Below are 20,861 nucleotides of genomic sequence, written 5' to 3' on the forward strand. Positions count from 1 at the left end.
TCTGTGATTCTGTGATTCTGTGATGATTCTGTGATTCTCTGCAAGGTAATCCAGGTGTGCACAGCTGCTGAATGTCTGAGTCCTTTTCTCTCTGGTAATCTTTAGAAATTGAGTGATGCTCCAAAGAGGGTGAGAAATGATCAGCGTGGTGATTGCTTTGTGATCAGGGTGTTCTCCTGAGAACAGAAATGCCAATACAACTCTCCTGCATCCTACGTGAGTGCATGGTCCAAACCAGGGAGCAAACAAGGCTGTGGGCTTTTTGTTTTGTTTGACTTTTAATGAAGTCTCTCCTGGAACTAAGAAACTTGACTGAAACTTCATGATCGTCATTGGTATCTTTCCACAATTTTTTGATGAACCAACGCTTTATGGTTTAAAGAAAAATCAGTCATAAAACAACAACAACAACAACAACAACAACAAAAACAAAACACCACAAAAAAAATTAACAAACAAAACAAACAACCAAACCTGACAGTTCTACTTTTCACCTTTCCTTTAGATAACACTTAACTTTATGCTTTCTAGATACAGTGTAATTCTCTATGCCTTTGCTTTCCTAGGCAGATCATTGGTGCTTATGTAGGTGAGTGACCTATATAACCAGTGACAGAGAAAATGATTCCTTAGAAGCCCTTTATACTCAGGCTGCTTTTATATTGTTCAAGAAAGGCAGCTAAATGACAGAGTCCAATAAGCTGTTTGAAAATTTTTCATTGCAGTGGCTGCCTACAGAGCAGCACCTTTTTAAAACTGCTGAGTTGTGCCTGCCCTTCTGAGGTTACATATAATTGCAGGTGCGAGTGATGGAACCGTTGTGTCTCAGATATTGCTACTTCACACTTCAGTCTTGAAAGGCCAAGAAAATTGGAAGGCCAGGTCCTGCTTTCTGTAAAAAAAAGCACACACTAACAGCTTTTTTCTTAATGAACTTGTCTTGTGTTATTGATAAGCCAAATCATTAAAAAAAAAAAAAAAGTTAACAAAAAAGTCTGTTTGGCTGAGGCTCCTGACTGGGCTAGAATTAAGTGGAATTTAAATCAACTGTACAGGAGCTCAGCAGTGACTCTCATCCATCCTTTGAAGAGAGGGGATTTAGAGTGCAATATTTCTATCTAACTTAAGCTTTTGTCAAACTAAGGTAGGGCTGAGGTTTATACCTTAAACACAGACTAGGCTTGCTGATATTTTGTAAACCTTTTGGTGTGCCTTGGGCAAGCTTTTAGCAGACTCTCTCTGCTATAATTTTGATGGCAGTCTTCCTGAAAATTAGTGATTCCATGTCATTTCAACAATGAGCAGTGCAAAACCTCATGAATTTGCCTGCAATTTACTTCTGTTCTTTGGAACCTGAAAAATGGGAGCACTTCAGTAGCCCTGTTTCTATATCAACACACACTAAAGGTGTATGTGTGTGTGGTGGGGGGGCTCCTGCACAGATTTACGTGAACTGGAATCATTAAGACATTGACAGTGCTTTCTCGGATACCTATTTATAAAAACTTGGCTTGCTGTAAGCCTTCTGGGAAAACTTCATCAGCCTTAACCCTTAGATTTGTCTGTTCATAGGAAGGGGATGACCTGCTTTTCTTTCTCAGTGATGTGCTGCAGTTTTCTGAACATAGCTTTTAACTCAAAAAAATAAAAAAATGCAGAGAGGTTTATAAGCCATGTGATGAACCAGCAGGAGGAGGAGGAAGAGCTTGGAAGACTTCTCTTTGTGTGTACATGTACATTTTACTCAGTTTATCATCATTACTGCTAAATTACTTTTGCTGTTTTCCCACAGTCACTTACGTTTTTACTGATAATCGTTTGTACTCTGTTGCTTGTTGTGTTTCAAGAGACTTGCCGTTAGTATAAGAAGTGGATGATTGATGGTGTACTCTAATCTTAGGTTGATTCATTATATCCTGAATGATTAAAACACATCGCTTCTATCTGAAGGGCTGAAATCTGAGCACAATTTGCAGCAAGCCAGAAGTCCCCCTGAGGAAGGGGAGTCACAGAAGCAGGGACTGAAGCAAGGCAGGGAATACAAGGCGCATCATTGGGTAGATCATAGCAAAAATCTAACCCTTCATCCTTTTTTTTTTTTTTTAATTTTACACAGAACTCCTACACAGAGATTTGATAGATACAGCTGGCTTATTGACTAGGTAGTTTCTCACTAATTGACTGCTGGTTTGGTACCAGAGCCTCTAACCGGTGGTTAAACTGTGGGCGGGCATGTCGGTGAGATTCCAGTGAGAGTGTCTGGGGGAGGAGAAAGCAGCTGGGTGCATGCCTCTCGGATTGGGCTCCCCGCGCTGGGAGATGTGTGAAGTTGGGTGTTCGTGCTGGCACAGATATTCAAGGGCAGCTCAGAGCGAGTGCGAGCGTGCTGCTTCCAGGGGGGAGAGAGCGGCTGCTGCTGAAAGGACAAGCTGGCAGGATCATGACAGAGCCAAGCAGCAGAAAGGAAGGATTTAAAAAATGCCGGAGTGCTACTTTCAGCATCGATGGCTATAGCTTTACAATTGGTGAGCTGGATTTAAATCCCCTTCTTTCCTTCATTTTCTCTTCTGTTTCTTTCCTCTCTTTCTGCAGCTTCAGGTAAAAGACAGCTGTTGCTCACAGTTGTTTTTTCTCCCTGCATACCTTTAAAATGTATAGATGCCCTAAAACATTTTTTTTTCCCCATTATGCCTTCTATATTTAATTCTTTCTAAGCAACTTGTCTGTGAAACGCAGTCACTGTAAATCCTCTCCCTGGGTTTTGGCAGGAGTTCACTGAGTCGTTTGCAGAACTTCTTGTTTTGGAACCTTATCTCAGGAAAGCCGCTGTTTCAGGACTGCACATTTCCAACCTGCTTGCTGTGTTTCCTTCCGATGAGCCCAGTAACACAACCCTTGGGAGCCTTGGTTTTGTTTCCAATATTTCTTTGTTGTCTTAGCAAGTGTTTCCAAATTCTGGAACCTTTTGTCATTTATTAGGTTGTATAAAAATATATGTAATCATTTTCATTGCCTCTCTCCAATACAAGAAGCGAATTGCTGGGGGAGGGAAAGATGTGAGGAGAGATTAGGAATTTTAGGACTGTTTATTTCTCTTGTAGCTCTTTGAAGAGTTCAATTTATTATGCTCACTGTCTTGGGGAAAAGTGAGGCTTCTCAAAGCAACAAGTGTCTGTTTTTTCCAGGAGTCTTGCTGTGCAGAAGTTAAAATTGGAGAATTTCCTAAGCAGGCTACCCTGCTAAAACTGCCCATCTCACAAGGCTATGCTATATAAAACACAATACTTCCTAAAACACACTTTTATAGCATTTTAATCTTCAAATGAAATCCAATTTAGTATATATGGATAACTTATGTGGAACAAACAATCAATACAAATCCCCCTCAATACCTTTTAGGTGGCAGAGGTTCTACTTCCTTGCAGTTGTGAAATCTGGGAAGTCTTTTCTGATTTGTACTAGTATAACTGGGTCACAGTTTCATCTAATAATGATGAATGCAAGCTTTTTGTTGGTGTGGGAGGTGGCACCTGTTTTATCTAATCCTCTGCTTCACAGAAAACTTATTTTTGCAACCACCAAACTTACTGAAAAAAATGGAGACAGAAATGTATGCTTCACTAAAATATATTTGTGTAGTGATCTGTTAATGTGCATTTAGCATTTTAAAGGTGAAACTGCCAGGTAAATACTACTTCGAGTTTGTTTCTCTGGGAAGGTGGTAGTCCTCCACAGGTTAAGTTGCAGCATGCTGACTTTTGAACTCCTTCTCCTTAATCTCTCCATCTCTCATCATCATTACTAATAGAGATATTTCTTCAATTTGTGTCATTCTGGAGGATAAACATTTCCTTTTTGAGCCTAGCCAGTAGAAAACATTATCTGAAGACTCTGAGCATTTATGACTGCCTAATTATTTTGTTTGTTCATGAACAAACAAGCAGGATTGCTGTATTTGTTACTCTACCGTCTTTATTGCTACTTGTGCTCACAAAACAACTAGACCAAATTTTGGACCAAATGACTGAGGCAATTTCAGGTTTTTTTGCATCTTAGGACAGTTGTTACATAGTAGTCCACGTGCTGTTTTCTTCTATTTGATGCACACAACCAACGTATTGATTGTGAACTGTGTGTTATATAACACTTATTTTTATATCTGGGTAGATGTGCATTGGATTGACTCACATAACCATGAAAACACTGTAAACATGTTATCTAGTATTGCCAGCACAGCGTGGTGGACAGATCTGAGTCGTTCATGTATTAGTTAATCTCTATGTTAAAGAAAATGAATGTATCCGAAAGATCTGACAACAACAATAAAGTGTTGGGGATGGGTATATACTTTCTGGGATCAAATAAGGCTTTTGTGTAAATAGCTAGTTTCAGGTACTGCAAGAAGGTTTTGGAGAGTGTTGAGCTGCTGCATTTGCTATTGAAGTATGTCAGCTGGGAGAAAAGACCGAAACTCTTGAGGAACAGGGTAATATTAGATTGAGATAAATGTGTTTCCACTTGCATGCAAAAGCAGCACTGATCCACCCGTATTCTAATTGCTAAGAAAGGATCACAGCATTTTGAAAAATGATCATTTACAATTAAAGTTAATGAAAATCTTTGTGAAAGACCCAGGCCTGAAATCAGATGTGAGGATGCCAGGGAATGGAAGAAGGTTGGTGCTCCTGGCTGATTGCTTGCAGTTATGACTTTCTGGCTCTGGAGATGGTCAGCATCCATTCACACAGCAGTGCGACTTAGAGCAGCTTCTAGGCAGCTCTAATTTTCCCCTCGCTGATTTAAAGTGCTGGTGGATGGACGTCAGAGCTGTGGGAGTTCAGCACTTCCCAAGTCCTCCACAGATCCCTGCGGAAGTATCTGGCCTCCAATGTTAAAAGGCAAAAGTATGCCAATACCTCGTCACTCTGTACAGAAAGAAAGCTGATTGCAAATCCCTCTCCTCCAGATGCCAACCGCTGTTTTGGCAGAGCCCATGAGGACGGCTGAGGTGTGCTGCTCCGCACGCACTGAGAATTTCTTTTGTGGTTTTGGAGGTTGTGCTTATGGCCTTTTGGCACTGGAAGCGTGATGTAAAGGGACTGTAGTGAAGCTACAGGGAGCCCTTTACTGGGTCCAGAGCTACAGAGCGCACCATTTAGCGAGACTGTTTGTGATGAAGCAGGCAATTTCATTTGCTCTAGAAAGTTTAATACGTCTTTAATCAAGGCTTCAGTATCTTTATTTTCCTTGGTTTCTGTCAGCAGATTTCAGAGTCTGTTTCAGAGCCTAATTATATAAGTTATTGTGTTTGAGCTCTTGTTTAACTTTGGCTAAATTTTCCTGCGCTAAAAGTAAAATAAAAAATAAAAAAATACCAGAACGACAGCTGAGTTTAAAGGAAAAGAAATTAAGAGGAACTCATGCCTGTTTTTTTTTTTTTTGTCCTGCACTTTGTTTCATCACTCCTGTGTAAATGAAATACTATTAAATCAGAACACCAGTGTTAGTTATTGACTTTGCTGCTGTAATTATCTCTTTAAAGGTGCAAGACAGAGAAACATCCACTGCTTTTAAACCTGGGAAAATGGTAAACACAAACATTAGCAATGTATTTTCTTTCTGCATTTATAACCTTCCTATGACTAAGAGCTAACTTCATTAAAGCTCCCACTCTCTGCTTTTCATATCCAGAAGCACCTGGCAACACTGTTTTAAGTGTCCTGTCCAAATTTATCTAATAAATTTATTTTTATAAGTTAGAATGAATTGAAGTGATGGGGAGGTCTGCTGTAACTCAAGTGTTATTGGAGGAGGGATATGGAACTGAAACACTTAGTTTAGCTCACAGCAGCTGTTTCTAAACCTTGCAGGAAAGTTTCTTTAGGAGGACCCTGTCTCCATTTCATGTGCAAAAGTTCTTCCTCCAATTATTGCTAAAGGTATGAGTCCTGCTTAGTGGCATTTTCAGCCCCTACTTTGAAATATTTTTTAAAAAATATGGTTTTCTTAATGTTTCTAGTTTCTTAGGTTGCAGTTCATGGTTTGAAACCTCTTTCAATATCACCTGTAAGGCTGTCACTGTACAACCTGTGAAGAACACACCGAAGTAGGGTTCTTTGTGGGTTCCTCAAGTTCATATCAGGAATCTGTTGTGGTCAAAGCAAATGTTGCTTGAGAGAGTGTGTGTATTGTCTTGGTATGAGTTGGGGATGGGGAAGATTGGAAGCAAAGTAGATACTGAGCTCAGAATTCTTAGAATAAGAAAATAATACCTTCAGCTCTGTGTCACCTGCTTAATTTTTGAAGAAAATGCTACTGTGGTTATTTTCTCTTGAAAGATTTTATGTTAAGATCTCCATGTTCAAATTAACTTGAATAGAAAGTACTTTAAAAAAATAAAATAAAAAATAAAGATTGTAGAAAGAAACCGGGTAAATAAGAGCAGTTTCACTCTTTGTGTACTGTCTTTTGCCCAGAGAGGTGTGTATTTTAGCAGCTCCTAGTATAGTTAACTGCATTGTTTTTGTGTATTGATTTTCAGCTTTATTGGAGTTGGTTATTCTTCTGAGGGCAACAGCAACTTTGCAAGACACTGAAGAGGCAGGTTTTAGCAGAAGACTCCCCCAGCCCATACATAGGCACGTACAGTGTGTTATTATGGAGATTTACTTTATTTCTGCCCTTAATTTCTTTTTATAAAAAAGTCAGCTTGAATGAAAATATGCTGTAATTGCAAGATGTTGACAGATCTGTCACTGATTCTGTGTGCGTGTCACTCGTAGCATTCCTTCAAAGGAGGTCTGGGAGAAATGGCTGTGGGGTCAGTCCACTCCTGGGGAGGGAGCAAAGGTGCAAAAACAACATCCCTGGCAAAGAAGTGAAAGGGGAATGCATAACAACCACTCCTGTTGGGGATTATAGCTGTTCTTTGTCTTTGTACTTAAACTATGTATAATTGCCTTTGTTATAACATCACAACTGAAATATTTAAAAACAAAACAACAACAACAAAAAAACACAAATCCCAAACTTCGCTTTTTCCCCTCCCTTTCTCTCTCCTGACCATACTCTGAGAATACCTTCTCAATAAAAGCTGATAAGCAGTAACAATTCTGTGTAAACAGTGGAGCATTTTTTCATCTAGTATCTAGGAACTGAGAAATCCAATTTTATTAATATTAAAAAAGTGAAGCTTGCAATAGGACATGACTTTTTTAGATATGATTTACCAAAGTCTGATGCTGTTATAATAAACTAGTAAGGAAAATACCCCCCCCTTCTCCTACTTCTCAAAATTTTACCTAAAGAAAGCTGCAAGCAAATAGATTGTGAAATAAAGCTAAAAGTGAGATTTTTTTTCCTGCTTTTTTTGGTTACAAAGCTGTGTTTTAGTTTCAAACCACAGTGGTTTTCATCTACTCTGCCCTGAATATTCACCTGAAGGGAAGTTGCATTGCTGGCATGCGTGTTTGTAGGACACCCAGCTGGTCTCTTGTGTGGAGCGGCATTCTTCTGAGCACAGCGATGGGCAACAGGAATTCCTCTTGTTGCTTTTATAAAGGGGTGGAGATGGTGATTTCCATGGCCTCTACAGGGACTTGACATGGCACTGTACCATCAGTGTTTCAGGGTGGACTGCTGTGAGCTAAGTAAGTGATCTCTGAAAAGACTGCAGTGTTGGTTCTTGCATGGCAAGAAGCTTGGCAGTATTTTCATGGAGCTTAGCCCATTTGCTTCTGTGGATGAGCTGCCTTACCACTCCTATCTGCTGCTCTCAGCTGTGCTCTGCTGTGTGTGTCTTGGATCCCGAAACACAGCGAGTGTCCGGGGCTTTGAGGGAGAGGCCACTGTGCAGGGCTGCACGCCAGGTTCATAGGCAGCACACACTGGATCAGACTCAGATTGCAGGTCACTGTGGCAGGGTCACATCAAAAGTACTATTTTCTTTCCTCCTCTTGGTTTTATTTGTCTCAGAAGCTGTGAATGGCAAGAACTTAAGTAAGTTTTGACATGAGCGAATGGGCATTGCTGTTACCCATAGCTGAGTTCCACTTAGAGCAAAATAACCTCCAGAGCCCTGGATGAGGCAGAGAGATGTTGATGGATAAAGTCATTAACATCACTGTCAATAAGCATTCCTGCTTCTTGAAAAATCATTCACATGATGTTTTTGGAGGTTGGTGAATTGCGTATGTCTGGGTCTTGGTGCTCAGTCTGTCACTTCTGGATCTACCTTCAGGACTAACATCACCGAAAGGCCTGAGCCAGTCAGTCTGTAGGGAATAAGATGCACTAGTGGGAAATAGCTATGAAAACTAGGCTTGTGGGCCACTGGGACCCCAGTGCAACGTGCAAAGAGGGCAAAAGATGGAAGTATGTGGCTGGAAATGAAGACTGCCATTTCCTTTGCTTCGGATCCCATACCTGCTGTGCCATTTATCCCCCCACTCCTACCTTGTGAGGGAAGAAGTGCAGTCAGTTCTCTAGACAACAAATGATGGTTGTTTTGTACCAGGAGGGACCTCATCCTACCATGGTGTAAAATGTTATTGTTCCCGCTTTTATTTTCTCTCTGGTCTTTGGCCAACTTGTCCTGCTCCCAGTGCCTTCTGGACTGATGCAGTGAGATTAATTACAAATTTCAGGCTCTAGAACAACCAAAGTTGAAAACAAATAAGCAGGCATAAATTCCTCTGTGTGTTTGGAGCTCAGTTTTAGGCAGCCAGCCAGGCCTGTTTCTGAGCAGGCAGGCTTTGATGGGGAGAAGCCTTCCCTCACTTGCAGCCCCAGCCAGCTGCCTCTCCTGTGTCGAAAGCCAGAGGTCTGCATCTTCCTTGTACTGCTGGTGTGAGGACCAGCATCTAGGAGCTCTCAAACCTAATAGCCTTTTAGGATTTTCATCTCTGCTTCAAATCTTCTATTTTAAACCCTTGCGCTGTGCTAACTGCCCCATTCTCCTTTTGTAGTGTAAATGCAAACTCATTTCTCCAAATGCATGAGTGACAAAGCAGAAAGCTCCTGGATGCATCCTGTGCTTATTTGTACAAGTGCAAATCAAATTAAAAGGTAGGATCCTGGCCAGCACCAAATTTGCATCACTCCACTGCAGTTGGGATACCTTCAGTGACTTAAATGAGCAAAGGATGTGTCTCTGGACAGTTTTTGCTAGTAGAAATGTGCGCTGCTGTAGGTTAGAGTAGAGGCTGATGTATACACAAAGGAAGGTAAATCAGGCAGCTTTACCACAGATTGCTTCCAAGGCTTTGTCAAGAATTTGCTGATATTTTTTCCTCCCAAATTCTCCCTGCCCGATGACAGAGGTTGTATCTAGCGATCTTTCTGAAACTTGATTCCCAGTTTTCTGATAGCTACAGGCTCAAAATATTCAGGCCAGGGAGGTTAACCCTCGTGATTACATCAGTAGCTGTGTGCAAAGTTGGAAGCGTGGTGAGGGGAAAGTTGCAGTAATTACTGAACAGATGCACTTAATGAGGTCTCCACTGGCTTCCCAGCTGGCGAGTTGAGCCGTGCACTGGGATGATGCGAGGGCAGTCGCTCGGGTCGTGGTGTGACATCGCATCCTCCCACTTGTTGTCATAGCAGCTGCAATCAGCCCCCTGAAAATTTCCCTCAGGAAGACTGCAAGCATCATCTTTCTCCATTAAATGGCAGCGTGTGGTGCTTAGTCTCTTGCTGCTGCACGATGCTGCCTCTTATTTCTGTTGATGTAGTGCCTTTTTTGGTCCCCTTTTCAGAGTGATGCAGAGCGATGAGACCTATCAAACGGTGTGCTGTTGGGAAAAGGGGCTGGGTAAGCAACTTGCTCAGCCAGTACCACTTAATTCAGTTTTTACTCCAAGTGCCTCTTCTAAAGTTAGTATTTAAATAACCAGCTTATACTCATCTGGGGTGAGAATAAGGAAGGCAGTTTGGATCTGGGCCGTCAGTCCTTTCTCTCTTAGTATTGACAATGAATGCTTATTAGTAGTGAAAGCTTTCCAAAATAAAATTGTACCAGTTTTTTCCTTGCATATGTGGGTAGCTGAAGTCCTTGCAGTTCCTCCAAGTGACATGCTGATTGCTTTTTATGGAATCTTTTTTTTTTCTTTCCATTTCTGGGTCTCATAGTCTTGAACTGTGGTAATGAATCTAGTCCCCCAAAATGGTACCACTGTTTTCCTCTTTTACACATTATCCCTTTCCTTCTTTTATTCTGCGCTTCAAAATACCAGTGTGAATTTATTTTGAATCTTGACCACTGAAAACTAAGCTTTTTTGCCATATTCCCAGCTGGCAGATTAGTATATGAAAAAAACTTCCAGGGATTTTGGAGACAGACTCAAAGTAAAAATTATAAATACACCAACTACACCAACTTTCTTTGAAATTTACAGCAAAATGTCCTTTTTTTTTTTTTTGGTCTATGTGTGTGTGTGATCCCTATAGATAACGATAATGGACCTAAACCTACTAAGCAGATACCCGTAAGAAAACCTAGAAGGAGAATTTCATGCAGGCCATGATTCTGCTGTTGTCTGAGCACATGAAATTGTTCTGAAGTTGCAGGATATTTCTGTGGGCAAACAAGTGGCCTTGCTCTCAGTTGGCTGCTGGCTGAGGACTCTGCTGTGCAGTGAGAAGAGCGTGCTCCATGATTATGTGAGAGCAATGGGTATTTTTGTCAAACACCAAATGGGCAGAATTGCAATCATAACACCCTAGGAAGTGAGTAAAGAATGAAAATAAGTGGAGAAAGAGTGCTATGGAATTTATGGATTCTAACATCAGCTGTACTGCAAAATGCAAAGCATCATCTTAATCTCCTGTTCAAGCTGATATTTTGCAGGGTAGGATGTTTTATATGCTGCTGAACACAATGTGAACAGCAGAATGCTAAGCCCACTTAATTTATATTGATTTCCTCCTCTACTCCTGAAGCTGTGATCATTACCGGACATGTATACTGCTAATAATCACTATTTCCCTTGAAATGTACTCCGAAAATGGGATCTTTGGGGGTTCAGACTTCCTTATTTGCCCTTATTTGGTGGCACAGTACCACATTAGATTGGTCTACAGGAGAGAGATGGTCTTTCTTCCTAACTTGCCAGCCCTTGATTTAAAGACAATCTATGTTCTTTCCGCCTTGAACATTATCATAATTCAGAATTACAGATCTTGCAGGCCAAATTATGCACTGACTCTTATGCAATCCTGATAACTCAAAACATAATTTGGCCTGCAGTCTGTATTTTTTTTTCTTAAAACTGCCGTATGAGCAAATCTAAGACATCTCTGGCAAAGCTGTGTGACTTTATTCCTTGCCAAAATCTGGAATATTAAAATAGAACTTAATAATCAGATCTAATTTCAATCTGAATCATAAGGAAGGGGATCTATATTTTTTATAGTCTGTGTACTGTATAAATGGTATACAGCATAAAAGCGTTGAATGTGTGTATAACTGTTACACAGCATGAGGGACCATGGTATCTTCTACCACAGCTCCTGGGAATATACATTACTTTTCAGGATTAATTTACAGCAACTTATTTCATGGCTGTTCAAATAATAAATGCTGTGGGATTTTCCAGCATCACAGCTGTGGGCTAACTCTACTGTTACTATAATCAATGGCTATTTCTAGGAAATCCAGAACATGGCATCTTATGCTTCTTTTGAAAGTTCCTTTGTAGTCAGGTGATTTTTTTTTAATTTTTATTTTTCCTGGTAACTTGAACACTTTAATAGAATTCCAGCAGGAAACACCTAAGTTCTAATGGCTACTTCTAACCTTAGCATTTAGTTGATTGCCTACTCTTCATAAATTATGCAGAGTATATGGATCAACTGATAATGGACATCTTGCCTCACTTCAAGTGAGCGAATGATGATTTTCACAGGCATAATTCAGGGTAGGTTTGAGCTGAAAGTGTTTAATAACATTTAGGTACATATTTCCTACACAAAAATGTTTGATTTTTTCATGTTGTGAGTTTTTTGTTATGATAGGTGGATATCAAGGTACTTGCTTCACCTTTTCTCCCTATTAGATATAGAAATGATTACAAGGAGACCTCCCGTGTTCCAGTGCAAAGACACAAAATGCTGATGTGAGTTGGTGCAGCCATCTGGTGTACCTTAAAGGTGTCTATCCCACAACCTGGTTGAACAGGGTGTGTAGGAGCTCCTCTGTGGCTATACTTGGCAGCATACTTTGCTGCAGCGAGCAGGTATTTGTTGCTGGTAACCTGCCTTCATCTGGCCATAAAGTTGAAATCATTCCTCTCGGCTGCTTTGGTGGTAGGAGCAATTTCTAGGAGATGCAGAACAAACAGCTGGAGGAACCCTTACAAAACACTGCCATTTAAAACCCCACCTGGGAGTTGTCACAGCAGCCTGGGGAGGCCAGGGGATCCCAGCTGTTGTTAAGCCTTGTTCATGAGCTTCACTTGGACAAGCTAAAGCTAGGACTTGAGTATGGCTGCATGGTTTTAGCTCCTGTAAATAATCCCATAGCCCAGCTATCAGCCCAGTCTCCTAACGCTCCCCAGCTTTCCTCCATTCCGAAAGTATCAAAAGGTTGTTGTTATTACAGTTGCTAGGTGGCTTCATGACATTATTCCTGTCCTCCTGGCTAATGCTTAAGGCTTAGTTGTTCTTGAGGCAGGGGAAGTGTAAGTACTGAGAATGGTAATTACAGCACTGCTGATAATTTGCATCCACTTGCTCCTGGAAGATGCTTCTGTCAGCCTGACAACGTGATCAGAGCAAATTTTCTTTCATGGGAGAATATGTTTATTCTTTAGCGATGTTTGCTGCCTTATGTTCCAGTCTAATGCTTCCTATTAATTAGAATTCATTGTGCCATTTAAGTGAAGTGGGATTTTTGAAGTGAAATTCTGCACGATGACTTGTCGTTTACTCTCTGATTGTGTTTGCCTACTTGCCCTCTGAAGCAGCAACAATTATTCGAGCCTTCTGTTTTATTAGCTGTCATTTACAGTAACACTATGTGCATAATTATTTTTCTTCAGCTCTGCACTGATATTTAAATGAAACCTCTGGGATATGTTCCCATCTGATTGTGTGTTTATGTGTTGTGTTCAGTCACTAGCATTTGCTCTCTCTCATGTTTTTTGTAGCAAGCAAGTTTTGTGTCCTTTTAGGAAGTTTTTAGCTTTGATTTATTTCAATGTTCATTAAGCACTAATATGTTCAGATGCTTTGGATAAGCCTAGTTATAATACCAGTACCTTTAGGTCCCAAAGCCAAGAAGCAAAGGAAATTCAGCCTTTGAGCACTTTTGCAAATTTTGCCTGTAATGCATGGGTGCTGTTACAAATGAACTTTTTTAAATGGCAAGAGAAGGGTGTTTCCGTGTTTGTGAAATAAATGTTAGCCAAGGAGGTACAGGATTTTAGGCTTGGAGTTGCACGTTTTTCCCCAGTCTCCATAGTCCTCCTCCTCACCTTTTGACACTAATATGCCTGAGCCCTGCTCTTTGCTGGCACTGCTGTTAATCAAGAGGAGGGGATGGAGACTCTTGCAAAGGAAGCTGCAGGAAAGTAGAAGGGAACACAGGACATGCTTTGGGTGCCAAATTCTCTCTCAATGGCAGTGCTAAGATTGATTTCCATTTCTAGAGAAAATGATACTGTACCTTATGGACCTTGAACTCCTAAACTCAAACAATGCAAGTCAAAAAATACATTGTGAATTTAGGACATTTGCTCCCTTATTTTCAGAAGACTTGTGTTTATGAAATAGGCTTCTAGCCAAGCCTACTACTCCATAATGATGCAGCAGGCAAACTCTGTACATGCTGCAATGTATTTTAGGCTACATGATTATTTTTAATTTCATCCACAATCTTCCTTTTCGATTTAAAGATTGGTTTGATATATTTAGTGGATTTATCATTGCATGCGGTAAACTGTCTTTGCAGATGACACATGTAATGTTTGTCAGCACTACAAAATGTTTGTTTTTGTTTGCAATAAGCTGATCGTTGAAGTCACTGAGCAACATTCAAATGGATGTTTGTCACTGCTGTAAGTCGCATTTGGTAATCTTGAACATTCAAAAAGAAACAAAGAACAAAAATTTTAAAAATTTTGCTCATCATTACCATCAAATATCTCATAAAGTAACAGAAATAGTTTCTGTAACATTTTGAACATTCTTTTCCCCTGTGTAGCTTTTAAGTTTATATAAGCTCTGTATTTGTACATATCATGGCATAATTGTTAAACCACTACAATAATTAGAGTTGGGAAACTGAGGTATCTTTTATTATGGCTGATGAAGAACAAACCAGTAACAGTTCCAAACTTTTTAAAGAAAAATACCAGTGAGGAACAGGGATAGTTAAAGATAAGATTAAAAATTTAGTCTATATTTTGTATTCAGTCCAAATCCCTAATACTATTAGTGATGATTTTTTAAGAGAAAGGAAAATTTAAAATTAGGTCTGAGTTACTTAATGTTCAAAAGTGTTTCACATAGCAGTAATGCTCTACAAATGAAAGGTGTATTTGCTTTACTTTGCATTGTGGTTGGAGGGCAATGTGCCACAATACTTACAAGAGAAGTGTCTAATCTGATAATTTTGCTCCCACTTGGAATTCAGTGATTTAAAGTGGACAACACATGGTATTATTCTCTCTTCTCCAGTCTTTTGCTAAAGCAATTCACACCATTTGAATTGTGTTGTTTGATCACTGAAATTTTGAGATATGGATGAACACAACAGCTAAAGAAAATGAATTTTAATTGTAGTTGCAGAAGCTGGCAGATGCTGATGGATATGTCAGGTTAAAGCAGTCAGGATGAGACATGGACACTATATGCCATTTACCTCACAAAACATGCAGTTGGACTTCCCCAGTGGAAGATCTTGGATTAAAAAATAAAAATGGTACAGCTAAATATTTTTCAAAAGACAGCAGGTGAGAAGATTCTGTAGCTATGCATGGCAGAACCAAAGAAAATCAACAAAGGCAGTAACAGGTATTTTGAGCTCAGTAATGCATTTCTACGTGATTAGTCCCATTACAATAAATAAGATTCCTTACTACTGCAAGATCTGCCCAAACTAGGCTTGTTCATAATGGTGAAGTATCTTCTATATTTTAAAAGTTGCTTTAGGAACTCACTCATACACCTTTTAAGTGCTACATTTGATGCTTTTAAGTAGTGTTTTTGCGGATGTTGTGAATACTCTGTTCCCACTACCTTTCAGTAACATGGGCAGAGGGTTTCAGTTCCTGGGATACTTTTGAGAAAATAGGAGAGCAGTCATCTCAGGAATAGAGTGAAATATAGTCAAATTCTTTCCTCTGCTGTAAGACTTCTTAAGGAGCATGAATTTAAGCCCCGCTATTGTATCCACAGCATCATGTGTATCGAGGCAGGAGGTTTCATATGGTTGTCATATGTCTTCTTGAAGGTATGTAAACATTCTGTTGAGCACTTCTAGGGCCAGTAGATATCTCCTGCACCACAGAAACCACAACTGGTTTGTCCTGAAGAGCAGACAAGCATCTTATGGATTCCAAGCATAAAGCCCTAAATTCTATCCCATTTTTGGCTATGAAACAGAGCATCTCCTGTGTTGCACAGACCTGTCATTCATTGTGGCCTGATCACCCTTGGAACTGCTGAAGTAGCACTGTGTTTAGAAACAGCCTAGCGACTTTTCATCCAGAATCAGGAATGAAGCTACTTACATTATTACTAATGAAAAAATTAATCATTTCCCATTTTATAGGAGTTTCATTTAGTGGTTTTCAGAAGAATAAAGTAAGAAGTATTTTTCGTTGGCTAATGTTTCTATTTGAACAGCCATATATATAACCTTTAAAATAAGACTGACATTTCATATTGGTCAGTGTCAGTTTTCCCTCAGGGACTTCACCAAAAGTATATATTCAAGGACAGTGTGATAAATGCCCTAATACAGGCCTTGGATCTTTCTTCCTTTCATCACAGGTTGACAGAAACTGGATGTGAAGTTCAGTGAATCTTTTAAATATATTAATTTTAAATTTATATATTATTAAGGCAGAGCTATTTTTAAATTGGGAAGACAGCTTTGGGGAAAGAGGTTATGTTATGCTGGTCACTTCTTCTTCTATGGGTGTGGGTAGTTTATGTGAAGTAATAACAACACTGGCAAATATTCCTGGTGGCATTTTTCACATCAGAATGCTTAAAAGGTTGGCTGTACTTGCTTCAAAGTGGAGATTTAAAAAAATAAAAAAAGGGGGGGAGGGGCGTTATAAAAAGAGTATTCATTTTAAAATGTTGGAAATATTGAGCATCTCTGTGTGAGTGAACCCTTTCGCATCATGACTGGAGACCAGTTGCTGCAAAAGCAAACCTGAGAACAGCTGTCGGCAGGTGCTCACCGGCAGACTGCCAGTGACAGGGAAATGTGAAGAAGGACTTGGTTTCTTCGTGCACCAGAAGTGTTGGTTATTGCCCTGAATTTCAGTTACTCAAAACAATTATATTGGATAGGATCATGTCACTGGCCCACCTCTGCTGCAAGCTGGTAGAAAGCAGATGAGCTGAAAAGGAAAGTGACACATGATGGTGCTCCTGATACCTGCACCAGTGGCTTATGAAGCGGTGTAACATTACCGTACGGTTGGCTTGCTATGTCACATATTAATGAGAAGTTTATTTACCAGGATTATCTTTTTGCACATGTTGTTCTCTATTTGTGAGAAACCCTTCCTGTCTGTGCTACCTGGCAGGTGGGCCAGCGCAGTGTTAGGTTTTGCTAATTAAAGACCAGGCTTCATTTCACGAGGTAGGGGAAACAAATCAAGCCCTGCTCTTGGCTTGCTCTCTCAAGCACAGGCTCACAAGCACAGGGGCTTTCCATAGTCTGGGTTTAAAATTATGCAGTGCTTAAGTATTGTGAAAGGATTTTATTCTCTCATTGAAAAGAGAGTATTGTGAAAGGATTTTATTGAAAAGAATTGCAAAAAGATCTGCTAATTTCAGTTGGATTGAGGCTGGGATTTGCACAAAGAGACTAGTGTTGACATTGAATTTAGGGGGAAAAGCATGGCATTGCACTCTTCAGTTTGAAGCTTCTCTTACAGAGGTTTTGAAAGTATCCTGTGCAAGGTTTGTGCAGTTTCTCTCTTTTCCCTCCAAGCAGCAGGGAGTCTTTGACAAGGGCCGTGAGAAGAGGTTGCTTGTCACCAGGACTGTGTATGCATTTGGTATGGATGCTGGGGAAGGTAAAGAAATAACATAGCAACAGAACAGAAATTTAACAAAGGTATAAATGACCAAAGGTATAAGGCAGCGAGGACCTGGTACCTGAGGAAGCTCCAGAAGGATGAGACCATTATTTGAAAAGTTACTGCTTACAAACTTCACTTAGTTGCCTTCTGTGCTATGTTGTGTTGGCACCTTAGTTTATAAGATTTCGTGAGGAAACATTAGAAGTGACATGTAGGGAAAGACAAATGGGACAAATTACACATTAATAAATAGAGTCAAGTCTTTGCTGAGGGAAAGGTGGAACATAGTGCAGGCTTTGCAGCACGTGCTTCTCTGAGTGCTACTTAGGTGTGCTCTGGGTCACCTCTGGGCTTGGCTGATGGCTGAGATCTCTGCCTTGCAGGGGAGAAAAGGAGAGCAGGCGTCAGAGGGACTTCCTCAGGAGTTCTTCTGACAGCCAGAGGGCTAAACCCAGTTTCCCCAGGGAACATAGACTGAAATAGAAGGGCAAAGGAAATGGTGTTTAATTGGTCCCTATTGAAAACAACGGGATTGTTGCCTTGTAAAACCAAATATTTTGTGAATGAAGCTTCCAGGGACTGCATGTTTCGGAGTTCCTGTAAAATGAACTCTCCTGGGAGCTGGTAAGTAAGCCAGAGCTCACAGCATGTTTCTTTTCTCTGCTGAGTATGACCTGTCTGTGCAGAGGAAGATATCTGATGGAAACCTGAATGGATAGCATGATGGATCTAGGGATGCATGCAGATTAAAAGTTAAAATGGGATGCTGTAAAAGGAAAGAGGCAAAACACATAAAATTGCAAGTTCATTTCTTCAGGAGAAAAAACAACAAATAATAATAATAATAATAAAAACAACCAAGCAGAAATGCCTATTTCTCCCAGCCATGCTCTTACTTATTCTGCTGTGAACTCAACTGAATTCAGAGGCAACATGTCCTCTTTTCTATTTGGTTTTAGGAATAGGCCTATTAAGAGAAAATGCAGGCAGAGTATACTGCTGGAAATGCTGGTCTGACCTACAGTTAATTCTTAGCCACGATGCCCAATAACTGGAAGTCTTTTATATGTGGCCCAAGCTAAAGACTGCCACATTTTAGCAGTAAAAATAGCACTAGTTAGTAGGAATAATAGCTCAGCATTTTATCCATTGTATTCACTGGAACACAAGATGGGACTTCATTGGAACTTCAGTGACTCCATTTTTACTTTGATTATTTATAGCTAAATGAATGGAAAAAAAAAGAGTTATGTCAGCCATTTTCCTTATTGCATTGCATCTTTGTTAGTAAGCAGACTAAGCTGAAGTGTTTGGTTTTATGGATTACCATAGAGAGCAATTCAGTCTGTCAAATATTGCAATTTTCACACAGGATGGGAATCAGAGATGTTATATATCCCAAAATTGTGTTCTACCTAATGTATCTAGAAGACACAATGTAAAGGAGGATCACAAGCCTTTTGTGTTTCCAGCTCCAAAGGAGTCTCAACTGTGTTCAGCGCAGCTTGCAGATGTGTCAAAAGTGGAAAACACACAGAACCACACAATAGCTGAGGTTGGAAAGGACCTCTGGAGGCCATTGGGTCCAACCCCAAGATCAAGCAGGGTTACCTAGGGCAGGTTGCCTAGGACCATGTCCAGATGGCGTCTGAAGTTCTCAAAGGAGGGAGAGAACCTCTCTGGGCAACCTGTACCACTGCTTTCCACCTGCACATTAAAGAAGTGATTCGTTATGTTCAGACTGCACCTTCTGTGTTTTGGTTTCTGGCTATTGCCTCTTGTCCTGGCATTGGGCACCACTGACAAGAGCCTGGCTCCTACTTTTTCTTTTCCCTTCAGATACTTATACACATTGGTAAGATCCCAACTGAGTTTTCTCTTCTCTAGGATGAAAAGTTCCAGGTTTCTTAGCCTTTCCTCACAGGAAAAATGCTCCAGTCCCTTGGTCATCTTGGTGGCCCTACGTTAGAGCCTTTCCAGTATGTCCATGTCTCTTGTACCCTGAGCAGCCCAGAACCAAACCCAGCTCTCCAGGTGTTGTCTCACCAGTAGAGGGGAAGGATCACCTCTCTTGACCCACTAGCTGCACCACTTCTAATGCAGCCCAAGATGCCATTAGCTTTCTTTGCTGCAAAGACACATTGCTAGCTCACGTTCAAGCACTGGCCTTCTCTCACCTAATAGAAAGGCCAGGCCTTGCATTTGCAGATGGCCCTCCCTTATGTACCCCTGTGCCAGGGAAAAGCTGGGATCAGGAAAGCACAAATGCAGTGAGAAATCATGGCAACACACAGATAGCCCACCTCATCTGAAGTATCCCAGCTGGAGAAAGGTATTTTTAGGTGGTGCTCCAGCCCCTCTCCAGCCATGAAACCTACCATGGCATTAAGATATATGTTAGAAATGATAATATTGGACAGTTCTGAGAAGGTATGCGTGAGGAACTGCATTGAATACTGGATGACCTCTTATGTTCTGTCTTGTGGTGCTTATTGGGCAGTATCAGGTCAGAGGTTTATTATGAGGCAGTTGAAAAAAACCCAGGGCAATGAGGAGTAAAAGCCAAAGGACTGTGGTTTGCTTTTGATTTTTTTTCCCCCCTCTTTGAATGTTCTTGTCGCTACAGTAGCCTAAGATACCTTTGCTATGGATACAAAAGCTCTAGCTATCTTAATTCTTCAGGAACAACTTGTTTATAGCCTGATTGTGCTAAAATCATAGAGGTATGCTGTTTTTGATGGCTGCTGAAAAACTACCACTCTGTCTTCATAATGGAAACCAATTTTGAATGCTCCTAATGATATGGGAGCTGAGGCTCTGCTTTTAGGTGTGACATGAGCACTTAAGGACTTGCACCTCAGTGATCTTTAAAAGGAGGACTTGGGGTACTAAAGCATTAGCTGCTTTTGTATCTTAGTACTGCTGTAGAGTAAAGGCTGCATCCATCTTGCATTTCCAGGTAACGGAAAGATCTGTTTGGCTGAGCAGGGATGCCATTGTAATACTTTCACTTTGAGTACCTGCTAATAAAGTGCTTTGGAGCTATTGCATTTCCTCTGCACTAGAGAATCATTTGATTTGCCACATCACAGTTTTATGACCAAGATCAGAGTTGGCAGGTACATGTGACTGAGACAGTTTGTTGTTCTGTGCTACTTTTATGGATTCAGTCATTTTCAAAGCTAGTCCCTTTGGTGAGCAGGAAAGCACAAACCTCACCTATCTTGGGGTCTAAGCATCTTATCTTGTGTTCCTTCCATTTCCTTTAGCTCAATGACCTTTTATTTTATTTTATTTACTTATTTATTTATTTATTGAAGACAGCTCTATTTCATCTCTGTGTGGAACAGTAACGTACATTTTTTCATTTTTTTTGGTGTTCAGCGGGGGAATAAAGGTGCCGATGAGAAATTCACAGGAGGCCTCATTTACTAGCATTACAAAATTTAAATCTGAAGGATCACACCCACAAGAGCTTATTGTCAAACTGTGCTCTTCCAATGGAAGAAAATGTTTCCATGGTAACTTTCTAATGAGTCTGCTTGAAAACCTTTCCAAGAAAAACTTTTTTTTTTTTTTTTTTCCAGTGGATTAGAC

At 40.4% G+C, this 20,861-nt stretch overlaps 1 protein-coding gene across 13 annotated transcripts in view; it reads left to right on the forward strand.

Moving 5' to 3' along the window:
* PDE1C (phosphodiesterase 1C) overlaps positions 1-20,861 on the forward strand; it is a 388,068-nt gene that overhangs the window by 70,622 nt on the left and 296,585 nt on the right. The window contains exon 1 of one of the 13 annotated variants that reach the window (XM_083822168.1): positions 2,110-2,525. The exons of 10 other annotated variants lie outside the window; for them this stretch is intronic. In XM_083822168.1, coding sequence (XP_083678294.1) covers positions 2,441-2,525 — 85 coding nt within the window. In that variant the 5' untranslated portion in view covers positions 2,110-2,440. Of the gene's footprint in view, positions 1-2,109; positions 2,526-20,861 lie in introns of those variants that run through there. 2 more of the 13 variants (XM_083822147.1, XM_083822161.1) reach the window with 2 other exon arrangements.

Source organism: Anser anser (assembly GCF_964211835.1).
Source record: "Anser anser genome assembly, chromosome: 2".
In the NCBI taxonomy this organism is placed as follows: Eukaryota; Metazoa; Chordata; class Aves; order Anseriformes; family Anatidae; genus Anser; species Anser anser.